Below are 17988 nucleotides of genomic sequence, written 5' to 3' on the forward strand. Positions count from 1 at the left end.
CACGCTCTGTATCTCTGTCTTTCAAAAATGAATAAATGTTAAAAAAACACATTTTTTTAATTAAACATAAATAAAAACTCATTCGTTGTGCTCCTATGATCTAAAACAAAGCCCAATTAATACAGTATTATAAGTTATGTATCTTGATTAATTTTAATATTATATTAGTAACATCACTAAGCAGGAAAACACACTCCTTCAGTTCTATGTGATTATAAAAGCATTAAAATCCCAAGGTTCAAAGGGAACTAAGAGAGCAAGCAACTCAAATAAACATCTGTGTTTCCCAGTGTAACACCAGAAAAGATTAAATAATGTGAAGAGAATGCAGGGTATGAATCATGAATCAAGCAAGAAGATGTTGTTCTACCTTGAACTGCTGTTGATCTCAGCCCAGCCCAGTTTCCATGACACATGAAGCAAAAGTCCACCAATTAACGTCTGCCACCTGAAAAAGACAAAGGCCAATGTGAATTTAAGAGAGTGCCATAGTCTCATATGCCATCCAGACCTGGCAGAGCTCCTGGCTGACACAAATATACACATCCAAGCCTTCCTACAATTCTTTTCTCCCATTCTCTCCTAACTAGCATCCCAGGCCCCTCCTTCTCAACCTGTATTATTCTCGAATCCAGCTGTACCATTCAGTGCTGACACTGATATTCTTCTCTTCTTATTCTAGACTTTTCCTGAACAACCTCCCCCACAGTCCCCACTTCTCCCATCATCCTTGAACTGATGATTTCCAAATCCCTACGCCCACCCGGATACCACCACCCTGACACCCCACAAGCTCCCAATGATAACTTGCCTAAAACGTTACCTTGAATTTCCCTTCCTCATTCTGATTTTCGTCCTCTGCCCCTAATCAGCCAAACCAGAGCCTAGCTGTCATCCTAGCTCTTCTCTCTTCAGTCATCTCTCTCATCTGCTCGCAAAATCCTATTGAACGCATCCCCATAACAGTTCTAGAGTACCAAGTCTTCTCTTCCCCACCCCTTCTGCCTCTGCCTAACGCAGGTTCCCATCGTGGCACTCCTCAACTCCAGTACCAGTCCCCAAACTGGTGTCCCTATCGCCAGGATGGCCTCACAACTTTCATTCTCTACCTGCAGCCAAAGGGCTTGTTCTAGAAGGCAAACTTCATTTTGCCACTTGCTTGTTTTAAAAATGTTTGATTTGGGGTGCCTGGATGGCTCAGCCATTTAAGAGCCTGACTTTGGCTCAGGTCATGATCTCACAGTTTGTGAGTTCGATCCCTGCATGGGGCTCTCTGCTGTCAGCGCAGAGCCCACTTCAGATCCTCTGTCCCCTTCTCTCTGCCCCTCCCCCACTTTCTCTCTCAAAAATAAATAAACATTTAAAATAAAAAGGCATCATTTCTTTAAAAACAAAACAAAACAAGGGTGTCTGGGTGGCTCAGTCATTAAGCATCTGACTTCAGCTCAGGTCACGATCTCATGGTTCACGAGTTTGAGTCCCACGTCAGGTGAGCTGGAGCCCTGCTTTGGGTGAACACAAGCTCTGCTTTGGGTGAGCACCAGCCCATTGGGGTAAAAACATGAATCGTGCTTTGGACGAGCACCGCCTTTCTCTCTCTCTCTCTCTCTCTCTCTCTCTCTCCCTCTGCCCCTTCTGGGATTCTCTTTGCTACTCGCTCACTTGTGCCCCCCCTTTCTCTCAGCAAACACACAAAAAAACCCCAAAACACAAAATACAAAACAAAACAAAACAAAACCAGTTGATTGATTCTTCCCAGGTGGCCAGATGCAGTTCCCAGTCTCTTTTCTGCCATAAGACACTTGGGATCAAGTGAGACATTCTTCCTCTGCATGCAAAGTACAAGGGGAGCACAGGTTATAAAATAAGCACCCCTGGGGCACCTGGGTGGCTCAGTTGGTTAAACATCCAACTCTCACAGTTTGTGGGTTCAAGCCCTGCATCAGGCTCTGCACTGACTGTGTGGAGGCTGCTTGGAATTCTCTCCTTCCCCTCTCTCTCTGCCCCTCCCCAACTTTTGCTCTCTCTCTCTCTCTGAAAACAAACTTTTTAAAAAATTTAAATTAGCTAACTAATTAGTTAATTAATTAAGCACCCCTGCCCTTCCCACTGTACAAAGCACAGCACACTTCAAAATGAGTGAGAGGGTACTACAGGCAATAACTTCACCCTGTTTCACTCGAATTGCTTTACTTTAGGTGAATAATTCATAGATTTCAAAACCTTATTTTTAGTTATGACTTGAGACACCTCACCACGGAAGTGATTACAACACACCCATGTGTTGCTACACAACAGTTGAGAACTGCTGGCCTACGGGGATAAAGTCACTTGCGAGTGACACACAAGCCTTCCTGGACAGGCACCCACACCTCTCCAGGCTCAACTCCGGTGCATCTGCCACGGGCAGCTACATTCCAGCCATACTGAACAGCTGACAGCCTCGGGAATGTGTCAGGTCACTTTCTACTTCTAGAGTCTCCACATGCTGCCCTCTTGACACATCATGTTCTCCTACCTCTTTGTGTGTTGGTGAACACCTGCTCGTCCTATTAGATCCAGTTTTTATGCCTCCTTTGTGAAACCTTCACGAACCCAGCCAAGCAGAACAGACAGATATGGGTCATGCCCTCCAACAGTGTGACCTAGAGCAGTGGCATTCAACTCGTATGATTCTTCCCCCTAGGGGACATTTGGCAATATCTAGAGACATTTTTGGTTGTCACAACAGGGGGTGGGGGAGGGGAGGGTTGCTAACTGGCATCTGGTTGAGTTGTAGCCAGGGACTCTGCCAAACATCCTACAGTGTGCTGGACCAGCCCCCATAACAAAGGATTACCAAGCTCAAAATGTCAATAGTCATTTGAGAGACAGTGGTCCGGGGCAGGGTGGGGGGAGGGCGCCAGTGGCTCAGTCAGTTAAGCGTCCAATTTTGGCTCAGGTCATGATCTCACGGTCCGTGAGTTCGAGCCCCATGATCTCACGGTCTGTGAGTTCGAGCCCCATGTCAGGCTCTGCGCTGACAGCTCAGAGCCTGGAGCCTGCTTCAGATTCTGTGTGTCTCTCTCTCTCTGACCCTCCCCTGTTCATGGTCTGTCTCTGTCCCAAATATAAACAAACATTTAAAAAAATTTAAAAAACCCATAAGTTCATATTCTTTAACCCAAATTTCTTATATAGGAATCTATTCCAAAGAAATAGCTAGAAATTCGACAAACTTGGATACAAAAATATGTCTGACAACACTATTTTTATACCCCCAAAATGGGACACAATTTAATGCCCACTAATAGAAGGGCTAAATAAATTACAGTATGTCTATTTGATAAAAAAAAAAAAATCTATGTAGTCATTAAAAATATTTTAAGGAACATTTAATGATGCTGGTTGGACATATCCCACATATGTGTACAAAGAGCATAAAAGATACTCACCCTTGGAATAATGTAGGGTAGGTAAATTTCAAGACAGACAGGACATACTGAAAAACAAAGAGCAGATTAATGGACATTTTCAAATTATAGAGAATTGCTAGACTGTATAATCAAAGAAATCCCTATTGAAGAAATATAAGTATACTCAAGTTTCAAAAAGGCTTTTACCCTTCCCCCCAAAATCATACATGGGAAAAAAAAAAAGACCTTCCAAGTCATAATAAAAAGAGCGGGTCTTTTTTCCCCAGGGTCGCCAGAAGCCTAACCACCTCTTGGTGGGGAAATAGAACTGCTATCATCAGCAAATTGGGCCGCACAGCAGCTGGGTCTGGTGCCGTGGATGTCCAACAACTCAGTATCTTCCTAGGCCTCAGGGGAAGTCATGTTGGAACTGCAGTAATTCAAGAAAACCGGACAAACCCCTGGACGCACTCTCTTTCCTCAGGGTACCTGCTTTATCTACTGTCCAATTTACCTCAAAATCCAACCCCCTTCTTTGATTCTCTTCAAGCAAGAACTGCATCCTAGTGAATATTTCCTTTGTTTTCCTCCCATTTGGGGGCATTTGGCTTTTGCATTCTAAAGGTACTTTTTTTGTTTTTTGTTTTTAAACTAATACTGCTTAGGCATCATACCTTTCCCTGTGCTTTAGCATTTTAAGGATTTTTTTTTTTTTTTAAACCAACTTGGCTAAGGTCAACAACTTGTTTTTCTATTATGTCTTTTATAACACTTTATGAAACGGGACTGTGTTTTGTCTTTCTGGATATCTTTTCCTATTTTTCCTACCATTGAGCACTAAGACTTTTTGTAAAGTTTAAAAACCATTAAAGGCTCTAGGCAAGGACTCTACTGATTCTTCACATGATGTAAAAATAGAGTGGACTGGTGTTAGGCAAATTTACATACCTATTTTTTCCCATGGATTAACCTATACATAGGCCTCCTAGTGTGAGCTCCTAAATGTCACTATTACAGCTAACTGCCTGTGCTCTGTATTTACTTGAAATGGACCTTCAGGGCCCCTGGGTGGGTCAGTCGATTGGGTGTCTGGGACTTTGGCTCCAGTCACGATCTCACAGCTTGTGAGTTCAAGCCCCTTGTTGAGTGCCCCGCGTCGGGCTCTGTGCTGATGGTTCAGAGCCTGGTGATGCTTTGGATTCTGTGTCTCCCTCTCTCTGGTGCCCCTCCCCCGCTCATACTCTGTCTCTCTCTCTCTCTCTCTCTCTCTCTCTCTCTCTCAAAAATAAATAATAAGACATTAAAAAAAAACAAAAAAAAATGGACCTTCTTCTTCTCTGAAGTCTGTTTATTCACATAGGTCAATAGGCTCCTTCCCACTTTTCCCTGATATTTTCATTCTAAAACAGAGAAAGGATGAACAAGTGAGCATCTGGGCCATGTGCTCTATCACCCTAAACAACCCTCTTGAAGACAGCAAATATTTATTTAGTTTAGTGTATGCTGGGCTTTGTCCTACATCCTGGGGGGAGACAAAATGCTGAAGCTCTTACCTGACCTTGCTAAAGAAGAGTGAGAACAGTGAAAAACAAAATCTCTGACAAATGCAATCTAAGTCCTAATATTCATCCTTTAGCAGTTCCTCAGGCCACTGAAAAGTGTTGCTCAGAGCAAAAGGCTATTCAGTGGAACAGCAGTGAGCACTTCTCATGGAGAAAGAAGGAGCAATTTGGGAGTCTTTGAAAGGAAAACAGATGTGGACGTTGTCCCCAGGCTGAAAGCTTAATAGCTATGAGGGGAAGAAGGGCTGGTGGCTGCCTGGGCCCTAAGCCTGGTTACTGCCAGGACCTCCCACAGGCTGGAGGAACACCTCAGACACGAGGTCAGGAGAGCCAAAACACTTGCTGTTCAAACTAAAATCAACCGTTCTTTTAACACTAGAAGGGCTGGGCCTAAAATAGACAAGAGTTTTTTTCAATGAATTTTCTTTTTTGCAAACACAGAGGGAAATAGAGGAGAAAACTACCCTGAGAAATAGGAAAATTAAAAAACTAGCATGGGGCGCCTGGGTGGCTCAGTTGGTTAAGCATCTGACTTTGTCTCAGGTCATGATCTCATGGTTCGTGGGTTCAAGCCCGCATCGGGGTCTCTGCTGTCAGCGCAGAGCCTGCTTTGGATCTTCTGCCTCCCTCTCTCTCTCTGCCCCTCCCCTGGTTGCTTTCTCCCTCTCTCTGTCCCTCTCTCCGCACCCCCCCCTCTCAAAAATAAATAAACATTAAAAAAATAGCATAGAGTCTTCTAAAAACTGGAAGAGTGGATCCTATCTCTAAACACAAAATAATGTTCACTAATTCAAAAGAAAAATCATTTGGCAGAGATTATATGCTGGGGGGCTCACTGCACAGTTCCCTTCTCACTTGGCCCCTATTTGGTCCAAGCCAACCTGTTATGGCTGCCAGAAAGAAGCACGACTGTCCTATTTGAAACAATGGCATCATCTAAGAGCTACAAAGTCCCTACCATAGTCCCATTATGAACGACTACCTCTCCCACTCCTACCTGGGCCTCACATCTGCCTGCTGCTACTCTTGACTCCATTTCTTTCCCCTTTGTACAGTCTCCTCCCCTCCCCTTCCCTCTGCCTTCTGCTGTTACTCTTCTGCTTTTGATCTGCTCCAACACTCCCAAGAGCCCTAAACCAAAGCACTCCAAACCATCATGGAAAATGGAAAAGGATTTGTTGTTTAAGTTCTGAGGGTCCTTGGAAATCTACAATTTTTATTACTCGGATTAGATATTCCTAGAGACAAGACAGTTTGGCTTCTTTTTCTCTAGCACCTTGAAGCATGATGCACATGGACGGTAATCCATCTTTATAACATTGACTATAAAATGGTGAGGGACCCCAATAAATATAACAATAATGCCACAGATGCCAATGTGCATCCAGAGGGGGTATAAATTTCTGTGAACTAAGTGTTATCTGCCTGCTGGATTGTTTTGCTTAGATACTCTGTTTTTTAACCAATGCCCGCCTGGCTCATGGGTTTTCATGAAAGACTTGTCACTCTTCTCCGTCTGATGATTATATAGAAATAAAAGGAAGGCCATTTTGTTTTTAAGTGAAATATTATCAATATGTTCATCAGGTTAACTAGACAAATTAGAATAGTTGAATGAAAAGGCCAGGATTTCACAAATTCACATATTCCAGAAAAGGTGCTAAAATAAATCTTTTAGTTTAGCTTCCTGTGAGGAAGAAACAAATCTGTTAAAAGCTAATTACTGGGTCACCCCATATGCAAAAGATTGTCTTTCCTTCCTTCTAGAGTAATTACCACTTACCTTATTTACCATGATATTGGGCACTTGGCCAGTCAACTCAGTAACATCATTTTGATTAATCCTCCGAACGACTTTTTGAAAAGGACTTGTTAATACTATCTTAAAGTTAAAAAACTTAGCTTTAGAGAAATTTAAGTCCCAAAGACCAAGCTAAGTGGAGCCAGGATACAAACCCATCACTGTCTCCCAGGAAGGCAGTATTAATGGATCTTCAAAGGCCCATCACCGAAACTAAAAATCAACTGGACGGGAGGAAGGATTCTGACAGGGTTCTGGTGCATCATCTGAGTATTCTGAAGACAGTCCTCACGTTAAGAGAGAAGGTATAAGGAAATGCTATTGGTTAACAGTCCTTTTCCAGAGAGCAAGAGGGGTTTGGGTTTTGAGGGGGATGGGCAGGGGAGACCCTACAATGGGGGAAGGTGGTCCTGGGCCTGGTATCCCCCACTTTGTCTTGGTGTCCAGCCAACCTCTGTGACAAGAGGGGATGCCCCACCCTAGCCCTCAAAAGTGTAACATTTCCCTGTGTGGTCCTAATCCAAGGCCAGCTTCTCCCTCCTAACAAAATAAAAACATGGCACCACTGCTTTTCTGGATTTTCATAAAAAAGAGTTTCATGACATTACTTTAAAGAAAATTAAATTTACAAATATTTTATTTTCAAAAATAATTCCACAAAAAACTCTTGAATATAGTGGAAATGTCTGGGATGGAGACATATTTTAAAAAGGACTGCCCGGGCGCCTGGGTGGCTTGGTTGATTAAGCGTCCGACTTCGGCTCAGGTCATGATCTCACGGTCCGTGAGTTCGAGCCCCGCGTCAGGCTCTGGGCTGATGGCTCAGAGCCTGGAGACTGTTTCATATTCTGTGTCTCCCTCTCTCTCTGCTCCTCCCCTGTTCATGCTCTGTCTCTCTCTGTCTCAAAAATAAATAAACGTTAAAAAAAAAAAAAAAAAAAAGGACTGCCAAGGGCACCTGGGTGGCTCAGTCAGTTAAGCCTCTGACTTTGGCTCAGGTCATGATCTCAGGGTTCATAGTTCCAGTTCCACATTGGGCTCTGTCTGTGCTGATGGCTCAGAGCCTAGAGCCTGCTTCAGATTCTGTCTCCCTCTCTCTCTGCCCCTCCTCTGCTCTTGCTGTTTCTCTCTCTCTCTCAATAATAAATAAACATTAAAAAAAGAAAAAAAAAAAGATGGGCTATCAGTGGTGTGAGGGAAAGATGGATATGGAAATGGATTGATCTCTTCTGTTTATAAGCTTGGTTGGGGGGAGGGGGGTGGCTGTCTGGCTCACTTGGAAAAACTCTGACTTGAGCTCAGGGTAATGAGTTGAGTCCCATGTTGGGTGTAGAGATTATTAAATAAATAAAACTTTAAAAATTAAAAAAAATTAAAATTAAAAATAAAAGCTTCTGGAACCATGTGGGTTTCTAGGGCAGGGGCGTGTTTCAGAAAAAAAGGCAGGATATGTCAGATTTCTTCTACTCTTCCTGCCGCGAAAGAACAAGAGCCAATTGCTTTTTTTCCCTGAAAAGTAGTATGCACAACCCAAAATTAAGTTCCTGGGAGTTCACCAGTCAAAAAATTTGGTGTCCTCTACTTACGTTCTCTTTCTTTCTCAAAAATAAATAAACATTTAAATAAATAAATAAATAAATTTAATTTTAAAAAATTCGTTGTCCCAGGAAATGTGAAGGATGCTTTACAGGACCGGAAACAGGGCCAGTGCAGTCCAGCAAATCCTATTTCTAAATGAGCATTCCACACAGAGTCGGCTTCCTCTCCACTACCATCAGGAAAAATCAGGTAAAAAGCTGGAGGCTGCATCTGTTCCACGTACGATATGGGGGCTCCAATCTCCCACGTGCAATCATCTCCACCCCCTGCCCGCCCCCCTCACCTTGTTCGTGAGGTAAGACGCCAGGTAGCAGGTACAAAAGGTAAGGCCCACCAGGCACCTCCTCACGCACATCGGGCAACCCGCGCCCCTATCCGGGAACCCCGCGGCAGCTCCGCGGCAGCCCCCGGAGCAAGGCCACAGCCACAGCTGCCAGGACAGCCACGTGGCTCCAAGCTCGGCCAATCCGCGCGGGGACCGCCCCTGGCGCCTGCCTCTTAAAGGGACCCGGCCGCCGCGGGCCCGGCAGCTGCCCTGTGGGCGAGGTCGCTCTCTGCTGTCTTGTGAGGTAGGGGGAGAAATATCGCCGGGCCGGGGCTGAGACCGACCCCACCGCCTGCAGGGAAAGGGCGGACACTAGTCCCTGTAAAAAAAGTCGAAAATGGCAGACGAGGGGAAAAAAGCCGTTTACAAAACAGTTCACGACATTGCATTACCGTTTAAAGAAAAATGTTCATAGCTGTCATCTAAACGATGGGACGAACATGTTTATATGCTTTAATGAATTTGCCCTGTTTTCTACACCGGGTCTGTATTACTTTTGCAAACGACACCAAAAAGTTAATGATAAGTGTTGTTTTAAAAGAAGGAAGCCTGAGGAGCTGGAATGAATATAGGGGTTTTTTTCTCTTTTTTTAACAGAAGTCATTCCATTGTGTTGAAATTTACATAAAATAAATCCTCCTGAAAGTGGAGTTTCAAGCACAGCCCCTATTCCTAGTATATAGGTTAGAAAATTTACCTAGTTAGGTTTCTGGCAAATAGTAGTAAACATACATGAAACGTGTTGATGGACTTTGTGGGGTACAAGTGTTCCCCACATGCACAAACACAGATATTTAGAAATACCCTGTACACCAGGAAACCTTCACTTTTTAAAATTTGTATTCCCTGGGGCGTTTGGGTGGCTCAGTCGCTTGAGCCTCCGACTTGGGCTCAGGTCATGAACTCGCGGTTGATGGGTTCCACCCGCGTGGGGCTCTGTGCTGGCAGCTGGGAGCCTGGAGCCTGCTTCAGGTTCTGTGTCTCTCTCTCCCTCTGTCCCTCCCCCGCTCGCACTGTCTCTGTCTCTTGCTCAAAAATAAATACAATTTAATAATAAAAAATTAAAATTTGTATTCCCTGTGTAAAATTGCTTATCAACTATAGTATCCAAGCAAACACCAGATGTATTATCTCCACATAAAAGATAAATAAGAAGTAATTTTCCCCTGACGATATTTTAGGAAACCTATTTCAGAGCTATATAGTCCTTACAAAGAAAATTTTTGCTCAATAAAATTTCTTTGAAATCAGTAGTTGGTACTACTTGGTATTCTCTGAGTACTTTTAGTACATGAACAGGTTCAGGTGGAGCCCTATTATTTTCTAGTTATTTCTTAACTTATTTTCTTTGACAGAAGTTGCTTAACAAGCAGGAACAACCAGAACAATAAAGAACCACGCAAATAGAAGCTGACATTTGTAGCAAGAGCGCTGATAGATTTTGCCAGAGCCATTGATTTTTCCAAAGCTGCATTATTCTGTTTCACAAAGCAAACTAAACTAAGATTAGATGAAAATAAAATCATCAGGTCTTACACTGACACACAACAAGCTACTACATATGAGATTGAGGTTAGACCTTCTAAACACAAGAAAAGATATAACCACTTGTATTGTTAATTAACATCTTTGAGACCAAAGGGTTACAGTTATAAATTTACTTTTTTATACTGGATCCATAAGTGCTCAATAAATGTTTGTTAAATAAGAAAAGACAGGAACTTGGATACAACAACTCCTTTGGGGGTTTTCCCAACGAATCTTTTTTAATAATGAATTTTTTTGACAGCTCACATGGGAGAATTCTCAAAGGATGGCAGAAGCAGCAGCATACATTTTTAAACCTAAATCCCACTTTAAAAGTAAACAGAACACAGGGGCGTCTGGGTGGCTCAGTCGGTTGGGCAGCTGACTTCAACTCAGGTCATGATCTTGCTGCTCGTGAGTTTGAGCCCCTCGTCCGACTCTGTGCTGATAGAGCCCGGAGCCTGCTTTGGATTCTGTTTCTCCCTCTCTCTCTCTGCTTCTCCACTGCTCAGGCTCTGTGTCTGTCTCTCAAAAAATGAATAAATGTTAAAAAAAAAAGTTTTTTAAGTAGACAGAACATTAATATTTCTTATGAATATAGATGCAAAACTTCTCAACAAAACACTAGGAAATGGAATCCAGCAACATGTAAAAGGAGTACACGCCAAGACCCACAGTGATTTTTCCCAGGAATGCAAGATTTGTTTAACATGCAAAAATCAATTCATGTAATATACCATATCAGCAGATTAAAGGACAAAAACCACACGATCATCTCAGTAGAAATAGATAAGGCATTGGACAAAATTCAACACCTTTCCATGATTAAAAACACTAAAACAAACTGGAATAAAAGGGAATTTCCTCAATATGATAAAAGGCATCTGTGATAACCCCACAGCTAGCATACTTGATGGTGAAAGACATTTGCTTTCTTCCCTAAAATCAGGAACAAGACCAGGATGACCATTCTTGCCACTTTTACTTAACATTATATTGGAAGTTCTAGCCAGAACAACAAGGCGAAAAAGTAAAATAGAAGGCAATATCTATTGGGGGGGGGGGGGGAACAACTCTCTCTACCATAGATTTTGAATATAAAAGATTTTGAATATAAAAAAATCCTGGGGCACCTGGCTGGTTCAGTCGGAGGAACATGTGACTCTTGATCTCAGGGTTGTGAGTTTAAGCCCCACCCCATTGGGTGTAGAAATTACTTAAAAATAAAATCTTTAAAAAAAAGTCATCAAGGATAGAATGATAAGGTCTAATATACATTTAATATAAGTTTGATTAACAAAGAATATAGAGAATGTGGAAGAGGCACTTTTCACAGAACTAGGATAGAGAATGAATCCTCAGATACAGTAGAGAGAATGAATCCTGAGCAAACTACATGAAAAGAAATCCACTTAGCCAATTTTCATATTCAAATACCATATTTTGATTGTAGCAAAAAACACATGACATAATGCATTATCTTAACCATTTTTAAATGCACACTGCAGTAATGTTGAGTATGTGCACATTGTTGTGCAACAGATCTCTAGAACTTTGCATCTTGTGCAATCGAAACTCTACCTATTGAACAACTCCTCTTTTCCTGTTCTCCCCTAGTCCCTGGCAAACATCATTCTACTTTCTGTGTCTTAAAGTTTGGCTAATTTAAATTCCTCTTATAAGTAGAATTAAATACATATTTTTAATTAAAGATTATTCTCCTTTTATTTATCCTTATAGTCAGAGTATTATATCAATTTTTAAAATAGTATGCAGTAAAGGAAGCAAAACAAAGTATTTGTTATTAAAAAATGGCAATGGGGGGCGCCTGGGTGGCGCAGTCGGTTAAGCGTCCTCTTCAGCCAGGTCACGATCTCGCGGTCTGTGAGTTCCAGCCCCGCATCGGGCTCTGGGCTGATGGCTCAGAGCCTGGAGCCTGTTTCCGATTCTGTGTCTCCCTCTCTCTCTGCCCCTACCCCGTTCATGCTCTGTCTCTCTCTGTCCCAAAAATAAATAAACGTTGAAAAAAAAATTTAAAAAAAAATGGCAATGGGGGGGCGCCTGGGTGGCTCAGTCAGTTGAACATCCGACTTCAGCTCAGGTCATGATTTCACGGTTGGTGAGTTCGAGCCCTGCCTCAGGCTCTGGGCTGATGTCTCAGAGCCTGGAGCCTGCTTCTGATTCTGTGTCTCCCTCTCTCTCTGCCCCTCCCCCATTCATGCTCTGTCTCTCTCTGTCTCAAAAATAAATAAACATTAAAAAAAAATGGCAATGGGTTCCATAGGGTTCAGAATCATTGAATCCCAACCTAACCCAACTGACCCATATCCATAACACTGCACTCTAGTGACCTTATATTTTTTTTTTTTTTAGATTTTATTTTTAAGTAGTCTCTACACCCAACATGGGGCTTGAACCTACAACACCAAGATCAAGAGTTGCATGCTCTACTGACTGAGCCAACCAGGTACCCCAAGTAACCTCACTAAATATACCACAGACTTTTCCTGTCCCATGCCTTGTCTTATACCATTCCTTCCCCTGAAACTAACTTTATAGCTTTCTCCAACCTTCATGACATAGTTTGGTGGCACCTTCTCCATGCAGCCTTTCCAGATCTCACTAAGCCACAATGAATCCTGAAACGTTCATTTTCTATAGCTGTGATTTGACAAGTAATCATGCACCCTTTTGAGATAGAAGTGTTGTGTTATTTAATGTTGTGTGAACATATTATCTTTCCAACTATATCTTGTAGTTCTTTTTTTCTCCCACAAGGCTTCAGAAGTATCGTAGGCAGTTAATAAATATTTGTTGGTTGCCTGAAGCAACTACATGCAAAATAGACTTAACTAGTTTCAATATTAAAGACTCAAGAGTTTTATATCTGCTCTCTTTACTTTTTTATTAATTTGTTTTGGCTAGGCTCCGTGCCCAATATGGGGCTTGAACTCACAACCTTGAGATCCAGAGTCACATGCTCTACCAACTGAGCCAGCCACACACTCCTGTTCTCTTTAGAGACCAAGAATCTGCTGATTCCATGTGTTTAGGCAGTGCAAATTCTGGAATAGCTTTGTCTCTGCTGAGCACCAGTGAGTTTATCAAAAGATGATAGGGAGTAAATCTTGAGCTAAATGCTTTAAACGCTGTGCTTATTCCACTTCACAGAGACATGGCCATTCAAGGACTCATTCTTAAATAACATAGGACTACATGCTGTTGTTAGTAAACCACACTTTTTATAGTAATAGTATTTATAAATGTGGACTGTAAACTTTTTCAATGCTGTACATTTCACCCTGTCTTCCTTTTTAAGACGTACACGGTTGGTGGCACTAGGGATATACCTTAAATCATTAAATCATTAAAATTGTTAACCCACAAGCTCTATTCTAATGTGAAACTCCATCCCATGGGGAAAAAACTTCCCTTATCCCCACAGCCTGCCTTCTCTAAAACTTGAGTGCCCTCTGAGACTACTCATCTCCGTCTGGTGTCCAGGGCAAGGAATAAGGGTCATCATTCTTTGCTCTCTCCAGAGTAGCTCCCAAAACATTATTCTGCACCAGCCCCCCAGGAAAATGGCTCTCCTCTGGCATCTCTAATCATCTCACTCTGTCGAAGCTTCTTTACCAGCATCATCTACCAACCTTGGGGGTACAATCTGCATGTATTCTAAAGACTCTGGCACCTGCTCATACTCACTGCACTCCACTCCAACCCCTGCCATCTTGCTGGATAATTTTAAGGTCCATTTGGATCACCCATCCAATGTCCTGATGTTTTATCCTGTTCCCTTAAGCTTCCCAACCTCATCCTCACCGCTGCTTCTCTTAGCTTCCTCTGACTCGGGAATAACCTACATCTGCTCTACCTTTAAAACTATTATATAGCAGGCTTCTCACTCACTCACTCGCTCTTTCTGAGATGAAATTCGTATAACATGAAATAAAGCATTTTAAAGTGTGAAATTCATTGGTATTGAGCAGATTCACAACATTGTACGACTATCACCTATATCGATTTCCAATTTTCTTCACCCCCAAAGAAAACCCTTTACCTATTAAGCAGTCACTCTTAATTTCCCTCTTCTTCTCACCCCATCCCCTGGCAACCACCAATCTGCTTTCTGTCTTTATGGATTTACCTATCCTGGATTTTTCACATAAGTGCAATCATACAATATGTGCCCTTGTCACTGGCTTCTTTCACTTAGCATGACGTTTTCGAGGTTCATCCACATCGTAGCACATATCAGTACTTCATTCCTGAATTAGTTTCCCTGGGCTGCCATAACAAAATACCACAGACTGGGTGGCTTAAACAGTAGAGATTTATTTTCTCAGTGTTCTGGGGGATGGAAGTCCAAGATCAAGGTGCCTACAGGACTGTTTTCCTTTAAAAGCTGCTCTCGGGGGCGCCTGGGTGGTTCGGTTGGTTAAGTGTCCTACTTCGGCTCAGGTCATGCATGATCTCTCAGTTGGTAGGTTCAAGCCCCACATCAGGCTGTGTGCTGACAGCTCAGAGCCTGGTGCCTACTTCAGATTCTGTGTCTCCCTCTCTCTCTCTCTGCCCTCCCTCCCCCACCCATCACGTTCTGTGTGTGTGTGTGTTTCTCTCAAAAATAAATGAACTTAAAACAAATTTTTAAAGGCTACTCTCCTTGGCTTATAGATAGCTGGCCTCTTGCTGTCCCTTCATGTGGATGTTCCTCTGTGAGCAGGTGCCCTAGATGTCTCTTTCTTTTCTTATAAGAATACCAGTCATACTGGATTAGGCCCCCACTCTACCACCTTTATTTGAATTTAGTCACCTCTGTGAGAACTTATCTCCATATACTGTTACCTCCTGAGATACTGGGGGTTGAGACTTCAATAAACAAATTTTGGGAGTCATGATTCAATCCATAAAAGTTGCTTTTATGGCTGGGTAATGTTCTATTGAATGTGTATACCATATTTTGTTTATCCATTCATCCACTGATGGACATTTGCATTGTTTCCACCCTTTCGCTATGGTGAATAATGGTTCCATGAACATTCAGGTACAAGTATTGTTGAGTACCTGTTTTCAATTCTCTTGGGTATATATCTAGGCGTGGAATTGCTGGATCATATGGTAATGCTATGTTTAACTTATTAAGGAACTGCCAAATTGTTTTCCACAGCAAGGGCATCGTTTCACATTCCCACCAGCCACATACGAGGGTTCTCCACATCTTTACCAACTCTTGCTATTTAGCCCACTACCTCTTCACTCTTTAGGTCCATTATGGCATTTCTCTCTCTCAATTTCTTCACTCCAACTTCATCAAAATCCCTTGCCCTTGACTCCTTATATTCCCCCTAAAAACTATCTCCTTTTTCATTTCTTTCCAAAGCTAATATAAACCACATAATTCAAAATGTGTGACATTGAGCTCCCCAAGTGTCAGTTTTTCAATCTATAAAGTGGGGATACCAATATTCCCCAGGACCATTTTAAGAACCGAATGAGCTAACATGTTTGAAGTGTTTAATTCAACGCGTATTAAGCATTCACTAAACAGTAGCTATGATATTGACTATCAGATTTCTAACTTTAGCCCTTACTTTTTTCTCATAAACTCCAGGCTTTCATTGGTCATTTTTTTTGTTCAATTTTTTTTAGTGTTTATTTATCTTTGAGAGAAAGAGAGAGGGAGAGCAGGGGAGGGGCAGAGAGAGAGGGAGACACAGAATCCAAAGCAGGCTTCAGGCTCTGAGCTGTCTGCATACAGCCCAACGCAGGGCTTGAACTCACAAGCTGTGAGATCATGACCTGAGCTGAAGTCTGACATTTAACCGACTGAGCCACCCAGGTGCCCCTGGTCATTTTCAACTGCATCCATTTAGTTCATTCATTCACAGGTATTTGTTGAGTGCCTATTATATGTCAGGCACCATACTGAGCACGATTACAGCAGTGAACAAAATAAATGTGACCCTTGCTTTCATGGAGTAAGAGAAAAAAAGGTAAATAAATGTGTTCTTATACATGTTGATGGCTGCCATGGTTCGTAGGCAACTGAAATTTAACATATCCAAAATTAGCATTTATCTTCCCTCTGAACCAGATTTTCAGACACCACCATCCACCCAGTCAACCAATTGAAAAAGCAGAAGTTATTTCAGCTCCTTGAGCTTCAATGAGATGCCTTACCTCCCATTCCACCCCTACCCCTACGTGTACTAGCAACATCAGGCACTGAAGTCCAAGAACAAAATCTTGGAAATAAGATAAAGAAGAGTTGGAATATTCAAGTTGCCTTATAGAAATGAAAAAAAAATTGAAATTAGTCTCAAAGTATTAACCCTCATCATTAATTGCCTGGCAGGTTTTCCAGTCTCCAACCTCACCTCTTCCCAGTCTACCCTTCACACAACTGTCAGAATTATCTTCCTAGTAAGCAAACCTGAAAACATGACTTTCCCCATTTAAAATCTTTTACTGACTATTGTCTAACCTCTGAAGTTCTTGGCATTAAAATCTCTTAGACCTGGCCCTTCCCTGCATTCTCCAACTCAATCTTTTACTTTGTCCCTTTTGAGCTGTGGGTTCAAACCATGTCAAACCTCTTGCCTTTTTCCAATGCATGCTGTATACAGTTCCTCCTTGTGTGGAATCCCCCACTTGCCCTTACAGCCCATCTCAGTGGTGGCTGCTTATCTTGCAAGAGTGAACTCAGTGCCATCGACCTTAAGGAATCATTCCTGAACATCCGAGTAGATCTGACCTCTTTCCTGGTCATGTGATCCCTGGGCCCTGCGTATACTTCTATCATAGCATCTTTAACACTTAATTGTACTTGTGTTTATGACTTCAAGGTACATGAGGATGGGCACTTATTTTTATTCATATTTGTCACTTCAATGTTAGGTACTAAAGAAAGCACTCACATTTTTTGAATAAATTATCTAAAACAAATAGCCAGATTCTTCGTTGTAGTTTTGACTTCCAGTCCTTTTCTGATACGTCTCCCACATGGCCCCCTTACTGGCACATTTTTGTCACACACTGCATCTCAGTCTTTCTTTCTGATCTGCTCTTTTTCCTTTAATCTTTTTCTTTAGGAATTCTTGGCTAATTTAATAGGAAACTCCAATAACTTTTCTTGGTTGATTCTCTCTCCTGTTTTTTTCTTATCCAGAATTGAGGGATCCATTTAATTTTGGTTACATCCATTTTCCCTCAACTATCTATACCCCACTCGTAACACTTTGGACCTTAAGAGGGAATGTAATTTCCACACACATTCACATATATGGGCAACATTTGCCAAGCACAGGTCTGTATCCTATAATTTGGAGTTTTTGAAATATTCAGAATGTGTTCTGACCAGGAATGGCAAGAACTGTGTGCTAAAGGAAACCATCAAGGTGAGTGTCCTGGGGATCTCAAGCATAGACAGTCAGGGATCCTGGCTCAGAATGGCAATTTAAGGAGAACATTGCTATTCAGAATAGTGTTTATTTCCAGAATGTCTGAAGAGTCAACAAGTAGAGATATAGAGCCAGTCCCCTAGCCGAGGGTGCCTGGGTTTACCACTCATTAGCTTTGCCACTCACTAGCTGTATGGCCTCCAGCAGGTTACTTTATGCCAAGGTTTTATTATTGGTGAAATTGAGATCATGCTAGAAACAATGCACCTCTCAGGATTCTTTTGAGGATTGAGAGTTAACACAGTACTTTGAACAATGCACAAATATAGTAAGTGAAACGTAATGCTTAGCTATTTTTATCTGGTCACTTGATAAG

General features: G+C 42.1%; 1 protein-coding gene across 1 annotated transcript in view; it reads right to left on the reverse strand.

The window, feature by feature from the left end:
* TMEM241 (transmembrane protein 241) overlaps positions 1-8811 on the reverse strand; it is a 118383-nt gene extending 109572 nt beyond the window's left edge. Inside the window, exons 1-3 of the mRNA XM_043558452.1 lie at positions 8641-8811; positions 3435-3481; positions 371-448 (exon numbers count right to left, since the gene is read on the reverse strand). Of these exons, the coding sequence (XP_043414387.1) occupies positions 371-448; positions 3435-3481; positions 8641-8712 (197 nt within the window). The 5' untranslated portion in view covers positions 8713-8811. The remainder of the gene's footprint in view (positions 1-370; positions 449-3434; positions 3482-8640) is intronic.
* Positions 8812-17988: the final 9177 nt, after the last annotated feature.

Source organism: Prionailurus bengalensis, chromosome D3 (genome assembly GCF_016509475.1).
Source record: "Prionailurus bengalensis isolate Pbe53 chromosome D3, Fcat_Pben_1.1_paternal_pri, whole genome shotgun sequence".
Lineage (NCBI taxonomy): Eukaryota > Metazoa > Chordata > Mammalia > Carnivora > Felidae > Prionailurus > Prionailurus bengalensis.